Source organism: Thalassophryne amazonica, chromosome 12, assembly GCF_902500255.1.
Source record: "Thalassophryne amazonica chromosome 12, fThaAma1.1, whole genome shotgun sequence".
In the NCBI taxonomy this organism is placed as follows: domain Eukaryota; kingdom Metazoa; phylum Chordata; class Actinopteri; order Batrachoidiformes; family Batrachoididae; genus Thalassophryne; species Thalassophryne amazonica.
In genome coordinates this window covers 46,594,084-46,619,125 of record NC_047114.1, presented here as the reverse complement: position 1 = coordinate 46,619,125, position 25,042 = coordinate 46,594,084, and the positions used below count along the sequence as shown (strand labels likewise).

Below are 25,042 nucleotides of genomic sequence, written 5' to 3'. Positions count from 1 at the left end.
CAATTGCTTAGGGAGAGCCCTGGACTATTGATGTTGTTTAAAAAGGCAGAAGTACTTTTTATCCGATTACTCGATTAATCGCCAAAATAATCGATAGAATACTCGATTACTAAAATAATCGATAGCTGCAGCCCTAAATAAAATAATAATTAAAAAAACTGACTGCGAGGCATGTCCTCTAGCCGAAATACATCTGCTTGATTCGCAGAGAAAGAGGGATAAAAAAAAATTATGCAGGTTCACCAACCTTTATAAAAAAAAAAGAAAACTTAAAAATGGTTAAATTTTACAAGTTGGAGAAAACAAAACAAAGCCACATCTTATCGCCATTTCAGCAAAATGTCAACACTTTGGCACAGCGACATTGTGCCATTGCTTAGGGAGAGCCCTGGACTATTGATGTTGTTTAAAAATCCAAAAGTACTTTTTATCCGATTACTCGATTAATCGATAGAATACTCGATTACTAAAATAACTGATAGCTGCAGCCCTAATTTACAGTTAGCGATGAGACTTGGGTGTTAACTTCGTGTTAGTCAGAGCAAGAAGCTGCAATGAAAGAGATATATCTGGGAAGAGACACATTCTGTGTGTTGTCGCTCCAACAAGGACAGCAGGGTGGCGAAAGTAGTCCGGCGAGCTGAATCTGTGGGCGAGCTATCCCACAATACCAAGATAGCAGAGATGTCGCTCCAATGAGGGCAGCACACTGAGCAAGGTCCAGCATGCTTATTGTTGCACTGCTGCCACCTGCTGCATCAGTCTGTTATAGCAACACTAAATCCTCTTGAGTCCATTGTCTTTCAAGTATTTAAAAAGCCAACACTTCCCCTCTCACTTGACCTTATGGCTAAAATACTTCCTACAGAAACTTTCAGACCTCACAATTGATTTCCTTCAGTTTTTACTCTTTAATAGATAAACCATTGTAAAATGACGATACATTTTGCCTACATGCTGAAATCGGCCCGTATCAATTTTGTTTTTATTTTGGTGAATTTCATAGACTGCGGTACAGCTGGTGCTCAGGATGTGTGCTTTTTAATGAAACTATGCTGTATGTGCATGTGGGGGTTTTCCTGCTGACTGACATAAGTAGTTGGTGTGCAAACTCACATGGTGTGATTTAGGAATTTATTATGGAGCAGTAATTTATAAGCATACATTTTACATGTAAATATTAATACGGTCACTGTTTTATACCACAGATTATTTTGATAAGTTTTAATCTCTTAAAATGATTTACACGTACTTGCATGAAGTTCCAGTATATTTCAGAGTTCATTGAAGGTTAAGGAAAGACACTTGAACAATAGTTTTGGCAATTTCAGTGATATCTGTCCAATGCTATGGCATTTATAGTAAGTACATATGCCATAGCACGAGGCAGGTATCACTGAAAGGAGGTCTACATAGACAGATTCTGTTATTGCAGTCAGGTTTCCACATACCCCAACTTACAAAAAATATAAAATGGAAATTTATGGAATTGGGTCTCTCTAGTGGCCCCGAAATGCCTCAAAAATGCTCAAAACCTGTGGGCCCCCACCAGGGATGTCGCCCCTGGACCCTGCAGGGGGCCTATGGTGGCCCCCTTGCCCCCGCCAATTTTCAGAATTTTTTTTTTTCTTTGCCTGTTCTCATCCCTGAATAACAAATTAACAAAGCACAGCAAAGAATTGTCAAACATGCAGGGACAGAAATGTTGTTACTAGGGATGGGTATCGAGAACCGGTTCCTTTTGGGTATCGTTAAGAAATGATTCGACCCACCGACATCAATAAGCTTTTTGCTTAACGATTCTGTTATTGGTCCTTCAGACTGGCCGTTGTTTTGGGGGGTGTTTGTCAGGAAAATGATAATTTCTCTACATTGATTACAGACCCTGCAGCGGGTCTGTAATCAACTTTTCTGCAGCGCGGCTTTGCTTTGAACCTTGAACCAGTCAAAGCAGTGGTTCGATCTATTGCTTCGTTTATTCTTTCTTTCTTTCACTTAATTTTCCCCCGCTAAAACCCTAAAGAGCATATGTCTGTGAGTATTATTTACCTTTTTTATGTTAAACCGACCTGTTATGGTCTTCTGAAACAGTTGACAGATGCATTTTAGAACTTAAAATGGGAGCGATGCTAACGCGTTAGCATGTCTATGGCATTTTCAATGTTAAAAGTTAGCATTAAGTAGTTGCAGCTGTCATCACATTCAGGTGCATTTGTTTTCAAATTGTAATGTTTTTTAAATTTTTGTTTATATATTAATAATCTGATTATTATATACAATATATACTTATTATATACAATTTTAGAGAAAGACAAAGAACCTGAATAGAAACACAACAGAAAATATAAAACCAACAATGAACATACATAAATAAATACATACATACAGAAATAAATGTTTCCTGTGAACATCTAGTGACTCTTACACCTCCATTTCATCCCTGTCTTATTTAAGTTTAATGACAGTTTGTTTTGGTCAAACCATATTTTCAATGTGTCAATTTCTTCAGTGATTTCCTCCAGAACTATCTGCCAAACTAGAAAACTGCTGCATCCTAGTAAGAGCAGAATACTACTGGAATGAATTTGAATAAGGATAGTTGGGTTTTTTCCTCACTAAATGGGTGGTGCACTCACTCCAGTTTATTGTCTGGAATAGTCCCAGATTGCATTTCAGAGCTTCAAAAATTCAAACATTTTCATGCAGGTGGTGTTGGGGGGTAATTTTGGGTTTCAGCTTTTTTTTTGTTTTTCACCACTTTCATCCCTGAATGTGTCAATCATGAGTCACTTTTGTGCTGATTAAAGTCACTAATTGGGACTCCTGTCTTGTTATGAGAAAGAAACGAGCATCGTCCTCCGTTATGTTCACACAGCTCCAAAACGCTGCGCGGCTCTCTGCCGAGTCAAGTTAGAATGATAGAATCCAGTCAGAATTAATAACTTCAAAGCGAAACACCGTTTTATTTATTTTTATTTATGTCCAGAGATCAAGGATACAGTGACCAATTTCATATTTATTTACTTTAAGACTCAATGAAATACATAGAAAACCTGTAAAGCCTAGTTTTAGTACAAAATTCACGAGGTATCGATAAGGGAATCGATAAGGAATCGCATCGATATCGATAAAATCTTATCAATACCCATCCCTAGTTGTTACCATATACATATAGAGCCTGGCTTACTCAACGTTTATACTAAAAGTTGCACAAAAACCATGGCACTCGCAAAACAATTAATAATAAATAAATGCATGCTGATTTACTAACAGAACGCTCTGAGGATCGAGTCTTCTATAGGCACAAAATAGCATGTATTCGTGAATGTGCCCTTTGGGCTTTGTCGACACAACTGCGCAAAATTGTTGGAGGGAGGGGGCCACACACACAGGTGAGGTTTGCACTCATAACACGGTTTGGAGGTGATGGTCTAGTGGTTAAGCGTTGGGCTTCAGACCAGAGGATCCTCTGTTCAAAACCCCCTTTTAAAAAAAAAAAAGAAACCTTTTGAGCACTGCCATGCAGCTGCGCACAGTTTACAAGAGCTTACAATGAGTTTTCTCACTGGCACGCAAGATTATTATTTTTATTTATTTAAATGTTCAAAATTTATGGCATGTTGGCTATGAAATGACTATTGTATATGGTGCGGTGTCGAACGGGACAAAGCGGGAGGCATTGGCACAACGAATTGCGCGGCAGTGCGGGGATCAAATTTGTGTGAAGGTGCCTTTATTTCCACACTCACAGTTTGCCCATTGGGATCCATGGGCTTTAGATTGGGTAGTGATTGTAAAATAGGTAGCTGACATTTTTCAAGGGTGGTAAAAATTATGCAAAGTTTCTATGAGTTGGAATGGCGCGTGAGGCCAGAATGTTTTTAGAACCTACGAACTCAACCCTTTTGTTTCCTGTTAATTTTTTTTAATGTAAATTTACTGTCTTATGTATTTATAAATTGTTGATTATTATTTATAGACACACTATTATTGTCGTTATCAGTATTATTTTGTTACTTCTACTTTGTCATTTGATTTTTTTTTTTTTTTTTATGGACCACAATTGAAATGTGTTTTCACTTTCTTGTGTCATCTAGGGCTGAAACGATTAGTCGAGTAACTCGAATAATTCGATTAGAAAAAATGTTCGAGGCAAATTCTGTGCCTCGAAGCTTCGTTTAACATTGTAATACATATGCCAGGCCTGTGTGTGGTGCTGCAATGTCCGCAGAAAAAAACAGAAGACTGGAGCATAACAGCTAATCAAATTCGCAACGATAGCTACCGCTTTCCAACGTGACATATAGAGTAAAATAAAGCCTTTTAAGAGAAAGATGGTCCACGCTGATCATCTGAAATAGAATTACTGTGCATTTAAAGCGAAGCAGTGTGTTTGTCTAGTTTTAAAAAACACACGGTCTGCTCTACGTGGGGAGTGACTATTGACCCGGTGGCTGGCTGCTGTCTCTCTCTGCCCAGTGTGAGGGGCTCTCAGACCGGGTCACAGCTCTGTCCCTGGCCACTCTTTCTTCTGTGTTTCCCTCAGACTCACACCAAGTGTTTGACCTTTTAATTTTAGTTTCTTTTGGGGGGGGGGCAACACACAACACTTTACAAACACGGTAACTTAAATAAAATAATTAAAAAAACTCACTGAGGCTGCATGTTCAACCTCCAGCTGAAATGCATCTGCTGAATTGCAGAGAAAGAGGGACAAAAAAAAAATCCCACAGGGACCCAGTCTATCAACATTTATAAAAAAAACAAAAAAACAAAAATGAAAAAACTAAAACTTAAACATGGTTAAATTTTACAAGTTGGAGAAAACAAAACAGAAAGCCACATCCCATCGCCATTTCAGCAAAATGCCAACACTTTAACCCAGGGACATTGTGCCATTGCTTAGGGACAGCCCTGGACGCAAAAGTACTTCTTATCCGATTACTTGATTAATCGCCAGAATAATCGATAGAATACTCGATTACTAAAATAATCAATAGCTGCAGCCCTAGTGTCATCCATTGAACTCACTAAATAAAATCACACACACGCACATACACTTACAGACGCCACTAAGCTTTTGATATATTGACGATTTACTTATTCCCTGCAGGAATGGCCTGTGAGTCCAGCATGTAATTATCAGCTTCCATTGTTCAGTGTTGTTAGTTAATGTCCATATTTTCTCCAAAAATATTAGTCCTATCAATGTTCTGTTTTGGCGGCATTCATCCTTGACCCAAAATACACTGAAATAAAATATAAATGAAACACTTTTGTTTTTGCTCCCATTTTTCATGAGCTGAATTCAACCTTACAACACATACACGTACAGACGCCACTTTGCTTTTTAATATAAAGAAGACTTACCGCCCCCTGCTCAAATGACGTGAGAGTCCAGAATGTGATGTCCATTGTTCAGTGTTGTTAGCTAATATCCGTAGTTCATCCAGAAGTATTATTCCTATCAGTGTTCTGTTTTCATGGTGTTCATCCCTGACCCAAAATACATAAGCATACCAAATGGCAAATGTCAGCCGTCTCCAGTTTGTCCGTGATGAAAGTTATACACACGCATGCACGTACACAGAGGTCACTTGGCTTTTAATATATAGATGACAGGGTTCTAGCTAGCGCAAACTTGCATTACGGCCCGTTACACTATAATTTTGGACCGTTGCGCTTATTTTCAATACAGCGTCTGTAATCAACTGTTTCTGCAGTGTGATTCCAGTTTGAAGTGTGAATCAAAGCAATGCTTCGATTCAGTGGCTCGTGGCTCTTTGATTCGCTGCTCTTCAGAAGCGGTAAGTCCGCTTCTTAACACCTCTGAAAGCCATTAAAATATCATGAGTCACTTTTGTGTGGATTAAAATCACTAACTGGGACTCTTGTCTTGTTGCAATCGAGAAACGAGAATCGTCCTCCTTTTTGCCACAGCTCCAAACGCTGCGCAGCTCTCTGCTGAGACAGTCCGCTCAGAATTAACTTCAAAACAAATTGCCTCTTTAAATAAAATGACACCTCTTACAAATGTTGCAATACAGACAATAAACTACAATCGACTAAAACGTTTTTTCCTCCCAAAATGAGACGTCCTGCATTCTTTATAAACCTGACCTGCAGCACAGAGCTCAGCTCATAGGTATGGAAAGACATTCATGACAATAATAATGTCTGAAAGGAAATGCTTTTGACAAAAACTAAGATTTTTATTTCTGTTTATGTCCAGAGATCAAGGATCCACCGTGTAGTTTATGGATCCAGTAACCAATTTCATATTTATTTACTTTAAGACTCAATAAAATGTTGTTCAATTTCAATTTAATCAGCTTATAAAGGCCAAATTACAACAAAAGCCATCTCAAGGTGCTTCACACAGAACAGTGCAACATAAAAAAAAAAAAATTCAAATACGTAATTAAAAACAGAAGTAAAAGAATAAAACATAAAATAAAAACTACTCATAAGAAAGAGAATAAAAATAGGTTTTAAGTGTTGACTTAAAAATGTCCACGGACTCCGACTGCCTCACTGAGGGCCATGTACTGGCTAACCCAGTATGAGATGGCACCACTCAACAAACTTCCCCAGCCTTCTGGACATGATGAAGGGACTTGGCCTGTCGTACCTGGCTTTTCCCCTTTGGGTACCGCTAGCATGGCCAATTTTTAGCTTGAATTTTCAAAAGCTTCCCCCCTTCCGCAACACACCCTCCCCCCCAAGGTTGCTTCACTCCCTCGACATTACCACTACGCTAAAATTTTATCCTAGCTAGAACCCTGGATGATTTCCAGCCCTCTGCTGGAATGGCGTGAGTCCAGAATTTAATTTCAACATCCATTGTTCACTGTTTTTTAGCCAATATGCCTAATTTCTCCCAAAATATGAGTCCTATCAGCTTTCTGTTTTTGCGGTGTTTTTCCTTCACCCAAAATACCAAATGGCAAATGTCAGCTCTCCCCAGTTTCTTCGTGATCGAAGCCATATGCACACATACACGCATGCAGAGGCCACTTTGTTATTAATACATAGATGATGCCATTCTATGCCTGCAACACTGTAACTGAAGAGTAGCTATTTATTTTGTAATTTTATGTAGAGCAGGTAAATGAGTGGATAACTACCTGTCCTACAATGTGTAGACCTTTGTTGAATCCTGCTCATGCTACCTTTCTGTGTTGTTGGGACAAGACACTTAACCTACCTTGTCTCAGTCCACCCAGCTGTAAATGGGTACCAGCCTTGGCTGGGGAGTAACCTCCGTCGTACTGGTGTCCTGGCCAAGGAGAGTTGCAAACTCTCGTGCTTCACGCTACAGAATAGGGAAAGGAGCACCCATACTAATGGGCCTCAGGACCTATGTAGGAGTTATTTTATGAATGTTGCGTTATGTACGTTATGGGGGGGGTTGTATGTGGTGGTGGTCTTATTTATTACTGTTGAGCATAATAAATGTCCTTCAGATTAGAGCCCGACCGATATATCGGCCGGCTGATATTATTGGCCGATGTAAGCCCTTTTCAAAGTACTCACTATTGGCTGTAATTTTGCCGATAGAACACCGATAATTTCTCATAAACAGAACAGTTACTGAAATAATGTTTGGGTCGGCAATGTAAACTGTCCTTACACCGTTTGTCCAGTAGATGGAGCTCTGACTCCATTCAACTGAGATCTGCTTACACCCCTGCTTAAATGCGTTCATCACCGGCCCCTGTAGTTCGCCGTCACACTGCACTGATCGGCTGACAAAAGCATACAGGTAAGTTTATAAGGTTGTTGTTTGTAATAAATTTGCGATTACATTCACCCCACATTTCTCCCGTTTCAGTTCAACTCAGTTTATGTAGTAATGTGTCAAATGTGCTTCATTGCGTCGGTCACACTTTTTATTAAGCCCACGTTGTGTAGACCTTATGTCTAGCATGAAAAACCTTTGTTTACTGCTAACAGGTTGAAACATTCAGATTCACTGGTCACCCGGAAGGGTTCTGGGAATTACTGCCGTTCGCCATTAACCCTCTGGGGCTGTCGTATACGACGGCTGAGACCAAGCTTTACTAAAATGTAAATAACTTTTTAATATGATTTAGAAACTTACTTTTTTTTGCTGAAAAGTTAACTCCGCAGACTTTCGAGCCACCGTTGGCCATCTTTGTACTCCTCATAGATGTGTGAGGACGTGCGCAATGTGATTGTCCAATCGGAATTGGTTCTTCGTCACATGGTTTTCCAAAATCCAATCGTAGGGCAGATTTACCTCACATGATATGGCAAAGATTGTTTTCAGGAGTGATATCTTACTTGTTGGCCCATTTGAATAGCCCCCTAAATGCTCCAATTGCATTTTTGCATTTTTTGAACTTGAAAATTCTTCTCTGTTACAAAGTTAATCAATATGAGGACAAAGCTTCATCTTTTAGCTCATACCTTTTTTTGTTAATGGTCCAAAAAAGAACATTTTATTAATTAAAAAAAAATAATAATATCGGCTGATTTATCGGCTATCGGCAAATCAGCCAATTTATCGATTATCTGCATTTTTTTCATATCGTTATCGGCATCGGCCTCAAAAAATCTATATCGGTCAGGCTTTACTTCAGATAACTTTGTACTATATGAATTATGTTCTACTTGTCCACTGATAACGGCCACACGGTTTCCATACTTTTTCAAAAGCATTCATCTTGAAATTTTAAGTGACAAATATTTTCATGCTGCACAGTCCTAATATTGAGCATTTTTGATTGATGAATAAACAATTTCACTATCAAAATAAGACTTTTTGATTACCATCCTTATCAGTTGATTGATTAAATCATGAAATCTTTCGCCATGATTTGTTGTATGTTGGAAACCAGTTTTAGCTGTCATAAGTAGTAAACAGTTGTATTTATGCAATGTTTTTCAGTAAATTGTACTTCACTGACATCTGTTTCTCTCCTCCATACACTTGCAGTTATTTACTTAACTTTGAGACGAACTGGAGGACAACTTTTGAGCATCCCTCTTGGAGTGTCAGCTAGGTTGTGCCCATCTCCCTGTGTGGAGAGGGCAAGATGGCCGACCCCATCATGGACCTGTTTGAGGACACACCCCTGTTTAACCTTGATGCTCTCCCAGATGACTCCTTCTCTCAGGGCTCTTCAGACCCGGTGGAGGAAGCACTTAAACTGGCTTTGGGCCAGGTGGACCCACCAGCTGAGTCGGAGTCCATGTCTGAACTTACACTTGGTGCAGCCTTTGGTATTCCTGGAACAACAACCGCCATCTCAGAACCTGTTCCCGTCCAGCTCCCCACACAGCAGTCCCTGCAAATGACCCCTGCTCAGACTTTGTCCATGGCCATAGCTCCCTCTACACCCTCAGTTTCTTCCCCTGTTGAGACTGTACCGCAGATGCAGACCCAGACCACAATACCGATTGCCAGTAACACCAGTGGGGCAGCTACTAGCAATGTGCTGCTGAGTGCACCTCTTACTGCCTGCAGCTCTCCAGCCACAACAGTCACCACACAGCAGCTCGCACAGATCACGCATCAGCTTACTCCGCAGCAATTAGCTGCAATCACACAGCAGGCTGGTGGGAAGATTGTCATTCTCAAAGGTCCCCAGGGTCAAGCGCAAGTGCTGCAGACTGTATCAGGAGCTACATGCTCTACTACTGGCAAGGTTATCCGTGTGATTTCTGGCACACCTCTCAGATCTGGCATGTCAATACTGTCTGGGGGTTCTGTGTTAAATCAGACCAGTCCCGGCCAAGCTCAGGTCAAGGTGGGTACTACAGGGGTACAGAGGTTGGTGCAGTCTCCCAATGGACCAGTAAAGCAGGTACTACTGACGTCCATGCCTCAGCAGGTACAGCAGACACAAGGCCAGCCAGTTCAGATGCAGATCCCAGCCCAGACACAGTTGGGTCAAGGGCAGACTCAAGTCCATATCCAGCCCCAAGGTCAGGTTGCTCAGATCCAGGGCCAGGCTACACAGATCCAGGTCCAACCACAGGGCCAGGCTGCTCAGATACAAGTCCAATCTCCAACCCAGGTCCAACTTCAGCCAGCTATGCAGGCCCAGACACAGGTCAGCAAAACCTCTTGTGCTTCTACAGCCATATTCCATATGACCGCTCTGCTATAAGAGTTCATGGTTTGTGGCTGTTTTATGACTTATTATCAATGTTGTAGTAGTTAAAATTTTCAGGTTAATATAATTCAGGCATCATTTCCCAATGTGGAACATCAGTGTTGATATCTAATTTTACTTTGTTTTAATTTCAGTGTGGTGAAGCAAAGCGGATCACCCTGGTTCTCCAGCAGCCGTCCCAGACAGGCACTGCTACTGCCCAAGGTCAAGCTGTTACAACCCAGCAACAAGTCACACAGGTCCAGCAAGTTCAGACAGCTCAAGGAGGGCAACAGCAACAGGCCCAAGCAAGACTGGTCCTGGGCCAACTCCCAGGTGGGAAACTGGTGCTCCAAGGAAGCCAACTAGCAGCCCTTGCTCAGGCTCGGGCTGCAGCTCAGGCTGGAGGGCAACCAAAAGTGCTCACAATCCAACTGCAGGTCCAACAGCCTAATCAGCAAGGAGGAGTTAAGGTGAGAAAGAAGTGATTTACTTACAAAAGTAAATTCATAGTCACCATCTTCCTGCATTACAAATTGTCTTGCTGATAGAATTATAGATTTCAGCTCTATAGTGGATTTGCACTCTGCACACCCCCCCCCAGTTGGTATCTGATAGGACTAGTGGATCCAACAAACATGGACAAAGATGTTCTTAAATTACAATGTGATCATAATGGTAAATTGTGTACAGGGTTTTTTTTGGGGGGGGGATTTGTTACTTACTGGAATTATGTTGATGCCCTGAGATGAAATATTCTTCCTGTGGAAAATGGCGCTCAAACAAGTATTCCTTTAAAAGTATTAAATTTCCAGGTTTGTATTTCTTCCAGTTTTAGTCTTTTAATTATTAAAAAGTATTGAATAAAATACTGATACACACTCACATTCAAAGCGCTTCAGGGTTTTTTTTTCTTTTTTTTTTCTTTTCAGAAATCCGAAAAGGAAATGAGCTGAACAATATTCATTTCCATAACTGAATATTATGCAAGTGATCACACTGTATGATTTCGTTAAATCTTTATAGTGTTTAAATACTAATGTGTTATTTATTTATTGTATGTTTGCATAAAAAATAAGATCTGATCTGGCTGTTTCTCCCAATAGTACCAGCTGGTTTCAGGTGCTGGCAACACTGGTAACCCGCAGGTGTTGCAGATCTCCCAAGGCCAAGGTGGACAAAGAGTTGGTGTGCCATTCAAAATGGTTCTACAGCCACAGGTAGAAATCTAAATGTGCGTTATCATGCATGCAAAGGTTTTGATACAAGGGATTGGAAATGTTTTGATTCTTAATTATAATGCATCTAGTTTGCTTATAATGCAGGGGTCTTCCAAGGCATTGCCACATTGCATATGGTAAATGAATGAATGATGTGGCAAGCCAGGTTTCTTTAAAAAAACAAAACTAAATGAAACAAAAAGCAATTTTGGCAGTGCTACTTGTACAGTGCCTTGCAAAAGTATTCGGCTCCTTGGTATTTCACACATTTTAATTTGTTTATGCCATGTCAAATACAAAGTAATCAGGCTTCTCAATATACAAATTTCTAAAGTTATCTTCCTCAAACTCAAAGCAAATCTATACAACTTGATTATAAATTAATTAAAATGATAAAAGCCAAGATGATGGGTTGCATAAGTAATGGGCCCCTTTGGTATAATACCTGTAAATAATCCATTTCATTGGCAGTATCCTTCAGACAAGTCACGGGAGGATACATTAACATTTCCAAGTCACTGAATAGGTCTTGAATTTTATTTACATCAGTTACGAAGAAATACAAACAGTATGGCACTCTATGGTAAATCTGTGTGGAGTAGACAGTTCTCAAAAACTGAGTGACTGTGCAAGAAGAAAAGGAGTGAGGAAAGACACCCAGACAACCCAGAAGTTACAGGCTTCTCTGGCTGTGATTGGAGAAATTGTGCATTGTGCATGTTTTGAAATTTATATCCCCGTTATACGGCTTCATGATGAAGTGGTATAGAGGAGGATTTTGCTAAAAAGAAGACCTGAAAGTTCAGCTACAATTTGTCAGAAGGTACATCTGAGATGTAAGCCTAGATCTGATGTTTTGATGAAAGAAAATCCTTCTTGTACAGTCACTCAGTTTTTGAGAACGGTTACCCCTCTGAGTCTGGTCTGCTTGAGGTTTCTTCCTCCTGATGGAGTTACCACTGTTACCTCTGTGGTTCCTCAGGGTTTGGTAAGGTTAGCTCTTACCCTTGTCAAGCACCTTGGGGTGACATATGTTGTGATTTGGTGTTATATAAATGGATTGAATTGAGGTGTTTCTGACTATCACAGCTAGTCAGAGCTGTTCTCACGTGTGTAAAGCACCATTTGCTTCCACTGACAGAATGCTATATAATTATGTCACCAGTTTACGTAAATACCATGTCTGCTTATTGTTGAGTATTTTATTACAAAAATGTGAAGAGAAATGTCTTAACGGATCGTCTAAGACAGGGGTGGCTAAGTTCGGTCCTCGAGAGCTACCTTCCTGACACTCTTAGTTGTCTCCCTGCTCCAACACAGCTGAATCCAATGAAAGGCTCATTAAAAGTCTGCTAACGAGTCTGGAAGAAGAGTGAAGATGCACAGAAAACAAGTTGTTTGAAGTTCAGTGTCAAGTTTCCGCAGTCAGTGTTGATTTGGGGTGGCATGTCATCTACTGGTGTTGGCCCACTGTGTTTTATCAAGTTCAAAGACATTGCAGCTGTCTACCATATTTTAGACCACTTCATGCGTGCCAATTCAACATGCAGATCCACTTTGGATTTGCTGTGGCGACCCCGAGTGCAAACAAGGGAGCAGCCGAAGGGACTTACTTTATGCTTCCAATCAGCTAAGCAGCTTTATGGAAATGTTGTTTTTCCTTTTCCAGCAGGCCTTGATACCTGCCCATAGTGCCAAAAACACGAGTATAAATGGTTTCCTATTACAATGGAACCTCGGTACTTAATTGGTTCCTAAATGTTGTTGTTAAACCAAAATCAATTTTCCCTTAAGAAACAATATAAAATGGATTCATCTGTTCCTGGCCTCAAAAAGGATACTATGTTTTTAAACATCATTTCATACATTAAAGGCAGACAAAATACAAAGAATATGCATATTATCTTATACTGAACTACTAAACTACTGTACAGTATAATAAAACAGACCATTTAATTTCACCTTACCCGTACAGAAGAGACTTGATGGCGTACATGGATGGTGAAGGGGACGGATGTTACTGTCCGTTAGGACGTTTAACCACACAAGCCAGATTATTCCAGGTGTTGCAGTGAAACTCTGGTTGGATTTAATGTTGTATACTAACAGCATTAACATTTTAGCAACTATCAGTAGCTTCACCCATTAGCTCCACTTAATGTATGATTACTGGAAAAAATACGCAGCTCATAACTTTTAATGTCCGCAACAAAGTAAACCATTAGGAGAACCACTGCACAGTCCCCAAAAATATGATTTTAATAAACGCCAGAACAAAACAAAAATAACCCAACTTCATAATGTGTTGGGTTGCAGATTGCAACCCAACACGGTGCATTACTGCAACCTACTGGAGGTGTTCGTGCACCAAGGCTATGTTCATGAAGTGATTTGTTCGTAAAGGGAGCAGTTGTAAAACTTAGGTTCCACTGTACTATACTTGATTGGCTGAGATGAGAGACACCAGACCCAAAAATAGAGATGAGGTGAAGGGTGCTTTCAACCTGGCCTTCCATAACACCTCAGCAGTACCACAGGCTGATTGCTTCCATTTCACACTGCTTTGATGCAATAATTTGTGCAAAAGGAATTCCTGATTACTGAGTGCAAAAATCAACATAATTATCAGAACGTTTACCTTTTGTATCATAGATGCATTTTTTTTTTTTTTTTTGGATTAACCTTATGAAATATTCTAATATTTTGAAATATACATTTTATGTATTTGGAACTGTAGGCCATAATTTTCATAATAAAAATGCTTGAAACATTTTAGTTGGTATGTAATGAGTGCAGACTATATATTTAATTTCAGATTTCCACTTTCTGCAATACCTGACAAAAATTGACTGTTTTCACAAGATTCTCCTTGTTTGAGATGCACTTGTAAATTTCAAAACTTGCTTGGAGAGGTTGCTTCAAACCCTCCCTTGGTGCTTTCACACAATGGACCTGCACGTTCTACTTTGTTGCCTTACATCTATTACCAATTTAGTCAGAGAAACCTAAGGTGTTTTCTCTCTCTCTCTCTCTCTCTCTCTTTCTGTCTTCTACTACTGTCATAATCACATTTGTCCAGGCAAGTTCAGCATCTTCAGCCAGTGGCACAGTGTCTGTGGTAAAGGTTATCAACTCAACGGCTGGTCCCTCTGTCACAACCACCAGTTCTTCACAGGCTATTCGAATCACCAAGTCCCCTGGCGATCCTGCCTCTGTACGACGAGTAGAGATCCTCTGCAAACAAGAGAAGGCAAATCGTATTGTGGCTGAAGCCATAGCCCGGGCCAAAGCACGGGGTGAGAAGAACCTCCCCAGAGTATTAAACCAGGATGAGCTACCAAACACCCAGACTTCTCCAGAAATGGGGGGCACTATGGCGTTGGTGTCTCTTGCCAAGAAAAAGTCCAGCGGGGGAGGGAGCAAGAAGAAAAACCCTTTAGTTGGAGGATCTGTACCAAAGGTTGGTGGAGTCGCTGAGAAGAAATGCAAGGTGAAAACTGGAACAGTTGGAGTGGCTAGTGGCACAATAATAATTGGGGGTGGCAACAAGAACAAAAGCAAGACTAAAACAAAGTAAGTAGTTTGACATTACAGTTGAACAAGCAGCTCTGAAGTCTAGCCTTAATTGAAGCAGTTTGGCTGTTGTTTCATTTATTCTTTTTTTTTTTTTTTTTTTTTCTTCGCTAACCCCCCAACAGCACCATTACTTTAGTCGGAGCAAAGAAAAGAAAGAGGAACACTTCTTCAGATCACTCTGATGGAGAGCTGAGCCCTGCCTCGCCTGCTGCTCTCGAGGAGGACATGATCATGGTATGAATGCATGTAAATAATGCAAACACTTAATCACAATAGCCATGTTTCTCATAATGTTGCAGTAACTGACACTACGTGACAGACATGCGTTCCAGGAAGGGGTGGGAATCGTTAGGCACTTCACGATTCTATTCATTTACGGTTGAGAGGGCTGCGATTCAATTCTAAAAATATAACGCAATGCTAAAATACGCTCGGCCGTATGAGCATTTTGTTATTTAGAATTTGCAGTTGTTTAAGTAATTATTAGCTTCCAAAAACTGAATTTGCAGCTAGCAAACAGGTTGTGATGTCACGGTACAGCTCTACTCTGATCGGCTGTCACCCCCGCCACTCAAAAACTAAACTGAAGAGATTGAACACTAATGTCTGCTAAATGTCTTTTAAATCACTTCAGAGGTATTATTGGGGTTCTAAAAACAGCATTTTAATTTTTGGAAGTGTTTATTTCTTGCTTGCTTTCACATAATATATGATAAACAGGATATATTTACATACATATAAAACTGAGTTTGCAGGTAGCAACCAAACTGAGACGTCACAGTGCAACTCTACTCTGATTGGCTGTCGCCCTCGCCACTCAAAAACTAAACTGAAGAGATTGAACACTGTCTGCTAAATGTGTTTTAAATCACTTCAGAGGTATTAGGGTCTTAAAAACAGCATTTTCAGTTTTAGAAGTGTTTATTTCTGGGAGACTTCCGGTATGGCGCTGAGGTGAGCAGACATGCTGAACAAGTGCTCCCAACACGGTCGGCTAACTTCCCTACGCTAGAGCTGTATTAACCTTCTGGAATCCATATACTTATGAGGAAAAAGGGAAAGACAACAAAAAGTAACGGTAAACCGAGCCAGATACAGGAAACTGGCGAAAGGGACTCGAAAGAAAAGACCGATGAGGAGGCATTTGACCAACACGTGGCTATGGAGGGGCTGCAAGTTAGCATCGGAGCTATCCACAAAGAGATTTTAGCTATCCGTTCAGATGTGAAAGAAGAACTAAGCTGCTTTCGTGATAACCTCTCCGGTGACATGAAGAGAGACTTAAATAATTTTAGGGAGGAGGTTAATGGAAAGCTAAATGAAATCTTGGTTGACATGAAAGAGACCAAGGACAGGGCTGAGGAGTTGCCACAACGCATAGCAGAAATGGAGGAGTGGACCGCGGTGGCGAAAGAGGTGCTGTCTCAAACTACAAGCAACCAAGATAAGATTCAGGCCAAGTTGACTGACTTAGAAGCGTACTCGAGAAGAAATAATATCCGTGTATACAGGATTCCCGAAGACACAGAGGGAGACAACTTGCTGGGATTTATTGAAAGTTTCATTAAGGCTGAATTGTCACTCCAGGATATTGACCTAGCTATACAACGCTGCCACCGTGCTCTGGGTCCTAAACCACCAGAATGCTAGCCCCCGCTCCGTGGTGATCCACTTTTTAGCATACAAAACCAAGGATTTGGTGCTTCGCTCTGCTTGGAAAAAAGGAGAGATTTGCTTCAATCAGCAGCGCTTATACTTTGACAGGACTACCCGGCGGAGACTCAAAAGAAGAGGAGAGCCTACGCTCCTATCAGAAAACTGCTGAAAGAAAAAGGGCTCCGCTTTCAAACCCCGCCGCCAGCTAAGCTCCGCGTGTTTTTCGACGGTGGCACAGTCACATATAACAGCGCAGCTGATGCCTTAAAGGATCTCAGGAAGAGGGGCCTCACACCTGACCATAACAGTAAAGACGACCCCCACACAACAGCGCCGATGGAGAGACTGGATAAACTGTCCTGGGAGAAGGTGGGGGCCAAACGACATAACCCGGGTGCTCGCGGAGAGAGAGCACGGAAAAAACTCCGGATTTCGTTATGATGCCGGGGACATGGCCTCGTCCCCGAGATAAACACCACTTATATACTTATTTAACATCTCTGCAGTAAGATTTCCGATCATTCGGTGTTTCAGCGATTCCCATGATGCCTCTGGCGGGTGCCTACACTTCCCAGAATGCACTGCAGTGCCAGCAGTAAACAATGGCAAAGTGAGTGCTGATTCAGTGAGCTCACGAGCGATCACGATCACACTTTCTCTCAGGTTGTGAGGACTGTCTAAAGGAGGAGTGACGTCTGTGATGAACTTCTGTTGTGCCCTGATGGTGTTTTGTTGTCCAAACCTAACGAGAAGCGATCGCATTGTACCCAGAACCAGAACTCTGCTGAGGCAACATTCCGCACGAGTCACGGACCACCAGATGGCGCCAGATTTCACATCTGCAAAACACCGATCTGATCCAGTGTAGATCTATACTCGTGAAAAGACACTGTCAGACATGATAACCATTTCTCATTTAGCCCCCCCTCCCCCCCAGTGTTAATACAATATACGTTGCTGACTGCTATAAATAGTTTACGATACCCGACCGTCTTGGGAGCCGGTTTAGAGGCTCTGATTGTGCACTGAGCGAATACTCATTACTGAGTTATGTCAGCTTGCACTGGAGAGACCCCCCATCATCTGGGGACTTTTCTCTTCAACCAAGACTCTATATTGAGTCACTTTGTTTTGGAAGTTGAATCTTTATTATTTTTTTTCTGTTTGTTCACAAGTCATAAGTTTCTTGTTTTTGAGTTCTATCCATGTTCAAATGTTAGGGTCACCCTGGATGTGTAAGTTAGAGATAACAACTTTATTTAATGATTTATGTTTCAACGGCAATATAAGATTATAACTCTTAATGTTCACGGGTTACAGAATCCAATCAAAAGAGGAAAACTCATAGCTGATGAGAGATGAGAGGGAACAGCAACACATCATTTTCTGGCAAGAAACTCACCTAACAAAGAAGCACCATGAGAAATTTTAAAAAAATGGAGTTTAAAAAGACATTTTATTCTTCCCATACAAATGGACATACAAGGGGCGTTGCAATATTAATTGCAGATAAAGTAGACTTCCAGTTATCCAAACAGATCACGGACAAAGAAGGGAAGTTTGTTCTGGTGAAGGGAACGATAGACTCAAACGAAGTAACTTTACTTAATGTATACAGACCCCCAGGACACGATAAAATATTAATTGATAGAATATTCGATCTCATAGTGGCAGAAACTTCAGGTATCTTGATATGTGGAGGGGACTGGAATGCACAACTACGTCCCTCCCTTGACTCCTCAAACCCTTTAAAAAAAAAATTAACTCTGAATCAGTGTATATTAAAAAAATGACTAAAAGGACTGGCCTATGTGATGTGTGGAGGGAATGTCACCCAATGGCTAGGGAGTTCACCTTTTTCTCTCACCCCCATGCCGTCTACTCGCGAATTGATTTTTTTTTTTTTTTTTTTTTTTTCTTCAGAACAGACAGGCACAGAGTCTTAGATTGTAAAATTGGTACCAGGGATGTGTCAGACCACTCTGGAGTATACTTGAAACTATATTTAGATGTCCAACCTAAGACATCGATATGGAGATTCAACACATACCTGTTAAATGATAATACATTTGAAGAATTTATTAACAAAGAATTTATGGAATATGAAAAATTTAACAGCACAGAATTGTCCCCAAGCATCCTTTGGGACACTGCAAAAGCTGTACTGCAAGGAAAAATCATTATAGACCTCGAGCAAAAAAATACTGGCCTGGCGACTTAAAAACAACTGGACAGATCCATCTTTAAAATTAAAAACCCTGTTACCAACCAGATGTGCTTTACACCAGATGAATTACATAATCATTTGAAATATACTATAGAAATTTATAGAGTCAACCTGAACTAACAGAACTCCCGTTAGTAAAGCAGTTTTTAGATTCTCTGGACCTTCCCTCAATTGGTGTAGAACAAAACAAACAGATAACTGCTGATGTAACACAAGCAGAGTTTGATAAAGCCATCTCAGAATTGAAAGCAAGCAAGGCACCAGGTGGAGATGGACTACCCGCTGAATGGTATAAGACTTTTAGGAAGTCCATAACACCTTTACTGCTAAACTGTCTTAACCATGTGCTTAAAGGAGGCGAGACACCACCATCCTGGAAACAAGCAATAATATCCGTCATACCAAAACCAGGAAAAGACAAAACGGAATGCAGTTCATATCGACCCATCTCTGTTTTAAACACAGACTATAAAATTTTTACTTCAATAATTGTTAGCAGACTAGAAAATATTATCCCTGAACTGATTGATACGGACCAGACAGGATTTATTAAAAGCAGACGTACACAGGATAATGTAAGGCAAGCACTACACCTTACCGACATTATGAGTAAGAGTAATATGAAATCTTTAGCAATTAGTTTCGATGCTGAAAAAGCCTTTGATACTGTACGCTGGGAATATTTATATCTGGTTGGCTTTAACAATACAATTATAAATTGTCTGAAAGCAATATATAATTTGCCAGTCGCCCAGATTAAAATAAATGGCGGCCTCTCAGGAGCAATTCCCCTGGAACGAGGATGCCGGCAAGGATGCCCACTGAGTCCCATTCTCTTCACACTTTTCATAGAGCCACTTGCCCAAAAAATTAGGGAGGATCCAGGAATTAAGGGAATTGTATTTAAGGGAAGAGAATACAAAATATGTCTATATGCCGATGATGTCTTGGTGACCTTATCTGACCTCGATGCCAGTCTACCCAATCTTATGTCCAGTTTCTATCAATTAGGGCTCTACTCGGGTTAGAAATTAAACATAGAAAAAACTGACATTATGCTTCAATTATGCACCCAGAGAGGATATAAGTAAACTGTACAAATTTAAATGGAAAACAAAAATCATGAAATATTTAGGTGTTAATATCGCTATAAATCTAACCAAAATATATGAAGCAAATTATGGCACTATGACTAACAAAATGAAAACTGATTTAGACAGATGGGCCCCCTTAACTCTTGACTTATATAACCGAATAGAAATTATAAGGATGATTGTCTTACCTCAGATGTTATTCCTTTTCCAATCCTTGACATTGGAAATCCCTAGTAAACAGTTCGAGTGGGACCGAACCATCTCTAGGTTTATATGGCGGAACAAAAAACCGAGGGTACGCTATAAAACTTTACAACTACCAAGAGTTAAAGGAGGATTGTCACTCCCATGCTTGAGAAATTATTATAGAGCAGCACAATTGCAGTATGCGGTGTACTGGTGTGAAGACGGGTATGATGCAAAATGGAAGGAGCTAGAATTGAGTCAATTTGACATTCCCCTTCAAGCTCTGCTGGGTGAAAAACACCTTATCACTAAACACTCAGAAAAGTTATGCACTTAAACTCGAGCCCCCCTCAGCATCTGGCTCAGAGAACTCCGTAATCCCATTTTCGAGAGAGGAACACGATATGGATTTTAGACCAGCACAGCTTGACTTTAGATTTAAAGAATGGACCAAAAAAGGCATTACTTCATACGGTGTAATCTCTTCTGGATCGGACCTTGAAAGTTTCCAGCAACTGCAGGAAAAATTTGATCTCGACAAGCGAGACTTTTTTAGATATTTGCAGCTCAGACATTTTAATAAAAATGTTAAAACATTAGAAAACAACTATCAAGATATTGTTAACATCTTTATTGATGCCTACAAAGGCAAATCCTATAGGAAGAGGCTATCTAGAATATATGCGTGCCTAGAAGCCTACAAAAAAACATCAACATTATATATTAAAAGTACATGGGAAAAGGAAGCAGAAACAATACTGACAGAAGATGACTGGCTCAACATATGCCAAATTAATTCCACCACCACAAGCTCAGGGCAATGGAGGGAATTTGCGTGGAAGAATATTGTTAGGTTCTTTATAACTCCCAAAAGGACATATCTTCAGACAGGCAGGGGTGAATCTGGGCATTGTTGGAGACATTGTAATAATGTGATGGCTGACCATTTTCTGGGGTTGCCCAATGATTCACTCCTATTGGTTAAAGGTTGTCAAAGAGATAAGATTAATTATTGGCCTGGAAATTCAACATAATTTTCAAACTATATTTTTATGCAATCTACCAAACGAAATTAACCCTCGGGATAAATACCTTTTGAAAATATTACTGATAGCAGGGAAAAAATCAATAACAAGGAAATGGCTTAATGGGGACCCACCGACGACGGCCGAATGGTCAGTCACCTTAGAAGAAATTTGTGAAATGGAAATGCTTACCTTTTCCCTAAGACTTAATAGTAACAAGGCCCAAAAATATTGGTCAAAATGGTTAACATATACAAAGGCAAAAGAAGCATAAAATAATGTCCCCCCCCCCCCCCCCCCCCGTAAATCATACTGTACATTCGCACCGGTCAGTTTCCTCAAATTGAGTTGAGTAGTCCATGACAATATAACAGCCCCAGGGGACACTCTCCCCATTAGTCCGTACTAGATGGACCAACTTAGGTGGTTCATGTACTCAAGGTGGGTGGGACTGAGCAAATGCCCCAACTCCTTCATACTTGCCATTTTATCAAGGTTTATTGTAACCCGTTGCTATTCAAATCTACTGCCTATGTTGTTGTTCTTTTTTAATTGCACCCCCTCCCCCCAGTGACCCACCTGTTCTAAGTTCTATATGTGGTATATTTTCTATGCTCTGTTCTTCATTGTAAGATTTGGAAATTTGGATTAAAAATAAAGTTAAAAAAAAAAGTGTTTATTTCTGGCTCGCTTTTACATAATATATGACCAAGAAGATATACTTGCACACAAACGAAACAGAATTTTGCAGCTCGCTACCAACTTGTGATGTCACTATGCTAATGTCCGCGAAATAAGTTCAGAGGTGTTATTAGGTTCCAAAAATGGCGTTTTCGGTTTTAGAAGTATTTCTTTCTCGCTAGCTTTCCCATAATATATGAGAAGCATGTCTAAACACACAAAATGAAGCGGTTTTAGAGAGACCAGCCACTGATGTTACTGTACAGCTCTACACTGATTGGCTGTCACGCCCGCCACTCAAAAACAAAATGGAACAGGTTCACACAGAATGTGAGTTTAAAACCTCTTAAAATGTCAAGGTTAGCCATCTTTGAACTTGTCCAAGGTCTGTGTCCCAAGAATTTTCCCTGTGAATTTGAAGACTCTGGCAGTAATAGAACTGGACTTATGCTGTACACAGACAGACGGACGCCAGGTCTTCGCACTACCCAATGGCCATACGTTGGCCTCGGGTAATGATTATCGATGCATCTTAGTAACTTTTTTCCTCCCCTCTTCAATGTGTGACTACTTAGTACTTTTCAAATCAAAGTATTGATCCATAATAAATTTATTTCTAATATATTCTTTAACAGCTCAGTCACATTCACAAATGTGTGGCTCTCATTCACTGATTCTAAATTCTAAAACCTGGGGGGGTTGTTGCTCCCTCTCCCAGTCTTCTAAAACCACTTGTGTGGCTTCAGAGTGATACATTTGGAATATTATCTCTCCAGCAAAAAAAAAAAAAAAAAAAAAAAAAATATATATATATATATATATATATATATATATATTGCACCAGTTTTTTCACCAGCTCCTTTGTTTCACTTTCAGCCGTGTTTACTCAAGGTGACCAACAGTGACTCGTTGAAGCCGGATGCAGCTTGTGGCTGTACATTTCGTGCATCATGAGTAGATTGTGTCATCGTAGGCCAATTTTCTGTCGTTTATATTGCATATCGTTTCTTTTGTCCATTGTTTGTGTGTGTGGCACAACAGATAAATACAAAAAATGTCTGTTTACCTTTTGGGCACTTGTCTGTTTGCTGACAAAGGATTAAAAAAATTCAGATAATATTTAAATTTATTGCATCATCTACACCAGAGGTCTCAAACTGATTCCAGAAAGGGTGCAGGTTTTCTTTGCATCCACCCACTCCACCAAGTGATTTCACTGATTAACATCACTTTGAGCAGATGGAATCAGTTATTCATTGTGGTAGAGAGGTGAGGAAGAGAGTGCAGCCTGGATGGAGTGGGTGAAGAAAGGTTGCAGGAGTGATTTGTGAAAGATATCTGCAAGAATGAAAGGGAAATTTTACAAGAAGGATAGTTTGGAGACAGTCAGAGAAGTGAGACTGAGATGTTTGGACATGTGCAGAGGTGGTTCCCGGGTTATATAGGGACAAGGATGCTGTCAGTGGAGCCACCAGGCAGGTTGAGAAGAAGGAGGTCAAAGAGGTTTATGGATCTAGTGAGGGAGGACATGAAGGTGGTTTTTGTGAAAGAGGAAGATGAAGAGGACAGGGTGAGATGGAAACAAATTATCTGCTGTGGCGATCCCTAACGGGAGCAGCTGAAAGCAGAAGACTGTTGACTGAACAGAGCAGGCACCATGATTAATTAAGGCTGGCAGAGTCTTGTCTGGAGGAAGCTACCACACGGAATGTGTCTGCTTTGTAATTTACGTGCCACCACTTTCATGAAATTGCTTCATTGCCAAATTCAGTCAGGATAACTGGAATCTGCTGTGTAGGTTTTGTGAAATATCTCCTTACAGTTGTTTGGTTTTGTATTTATAAAATACAACAAAAAAAGTAAAATCCCATGTTTTTCTGTAGTTGTATTTTTGTGTTTGTAATGGCCTGGTCACACGGCATACGATGATTCCTGAATGAAGGGGAAAAAGTAAAAAAAAAAAAAAAAAGTCACATTGTTGAGAAAAGGTGGACGAACGAGCTTTATCACCGAATAGCCTGCGAATCAAGAGCGCAAAAGGGACTAAAGAGGAACAAAAGGAAACCAAAGCTTGCGTTGATCTAGATGCTTTAAACAAAAGGCGCGCCTGAAGCCACTGCTGGAGCAGTGTGTGTCTGCTTCTCTGCGTTTCAGCACTCGGCGCTGGGACGGAGCTCATAGTGCCTGTGTCCTGGAGAAACTGCAAACAGAATTGCATGATCCGACCCACTGTGGAGACCTGTGTGCATGTAGATGGGTCCACCTGCTCTGGTTCCTTGTCCAGAACAAAAGAGGGATCATCTCCTTCATCAGAATCGTCACTGTCTGATGACACACTGTGCGCTCCGGCTTGCTCCAATTTATTAAAAAAAAAAAAAAAACGCTGGTGTGCTGTGGTGACTTCTTTATCACTGTATTACGTTACTAAGCCATATATATTGATTTATAACAGAAAACTGTCAAAAAGGGGAATAAATATGTGTAAAGATGATTGAATATATCAAAGCAGTAAATTGATCAGTCCGTGTGAACGCCACGCATTGACTCCCCATGTGAAGTTATTCCACCAGTTGCAGCTGATTCACAACATGAATTCTGCCTTCCAGAACAGCTCTTTATATAATCATTTGAATTATCTACCGGTTGCCACACGTAGATAAGGGCTGGATTGTCATTCCTATAGTCATATTATGTTTAATAAAAAATGAGCACACGCAGGAGCTACTGCTGCGTTCAAGTACTGTTGAAAATTACACAACATTTTTGTTGTTTCAAATTCAGCAGTTGCTTGTGGCAAAATAATTCATTGTATCCACACAAAAGATTGATTCTGGCCTATATAAAGTGCCTGAGAACAGTGAAGCTGACCCCCCACCCAGATAAAAAAAAATCCAAGCAAACTGGCTGAGTTTGCCCTGTAATTTTCGATGGTACATGAACACAGCAGCAACAGCGCTCAGAAATGGCTTCTGTACTGTATGAAAACATTCAGCCAGTCGAACAAAGTCAAACTAAACACTAACGTTACAAAAACTAAGTAAATTATAAGAAACCATCAAGAACGAAATACGGAGGAATTGAGGTTTTCTTTGCCCTTCGTTCAAATTTTTCAAGTGTAAAAATCCTGACGAAGCACCAGCTGCAGGAACGAAGCTCAACGAAAGCCATCAAAAGTCCAGATTTCTTGTTTTGTTTAGGCTTTGTTGCCCTTCGTTAAGTGCCATGTGACTAGGCCTTAAATGCTTAGTGTGTG

At 40.4% G+C, this 25,042-nt stretch overlaps 1 protein-coding gene across 1 annotated transcript in view; it reads left to right on the top strand.

Moving 5' to 3' along the window:
• chd8 (chromodomain helicase DNA binding protein 8) overlaps positions 1 to 25,042 on the top strand; it is a 127,770-nt gene that overhangs the window by 10,007 nt on the left and 92,721 nt on the right. The window contains 5 exon segments of the mRNA XM_034184112.1: positions 8,963 to 10,082; positions 10,280 to 10,597; positions 11,231 to 11,344; positions 14,424 to 14,917; positions 15,043 to 15,154. Of these exon segments, the coding sequence (XP_034040003.1) occupies positions 9,063 to 10,082; positions 10,280 to 10,597; positions 11,231 to 11,344; positions 14,424 to 14,917; positions 15,043 to 15,154 (2,058 nt within the window). The 5' untranslated portion in view covers positions 8,963 to 9,062.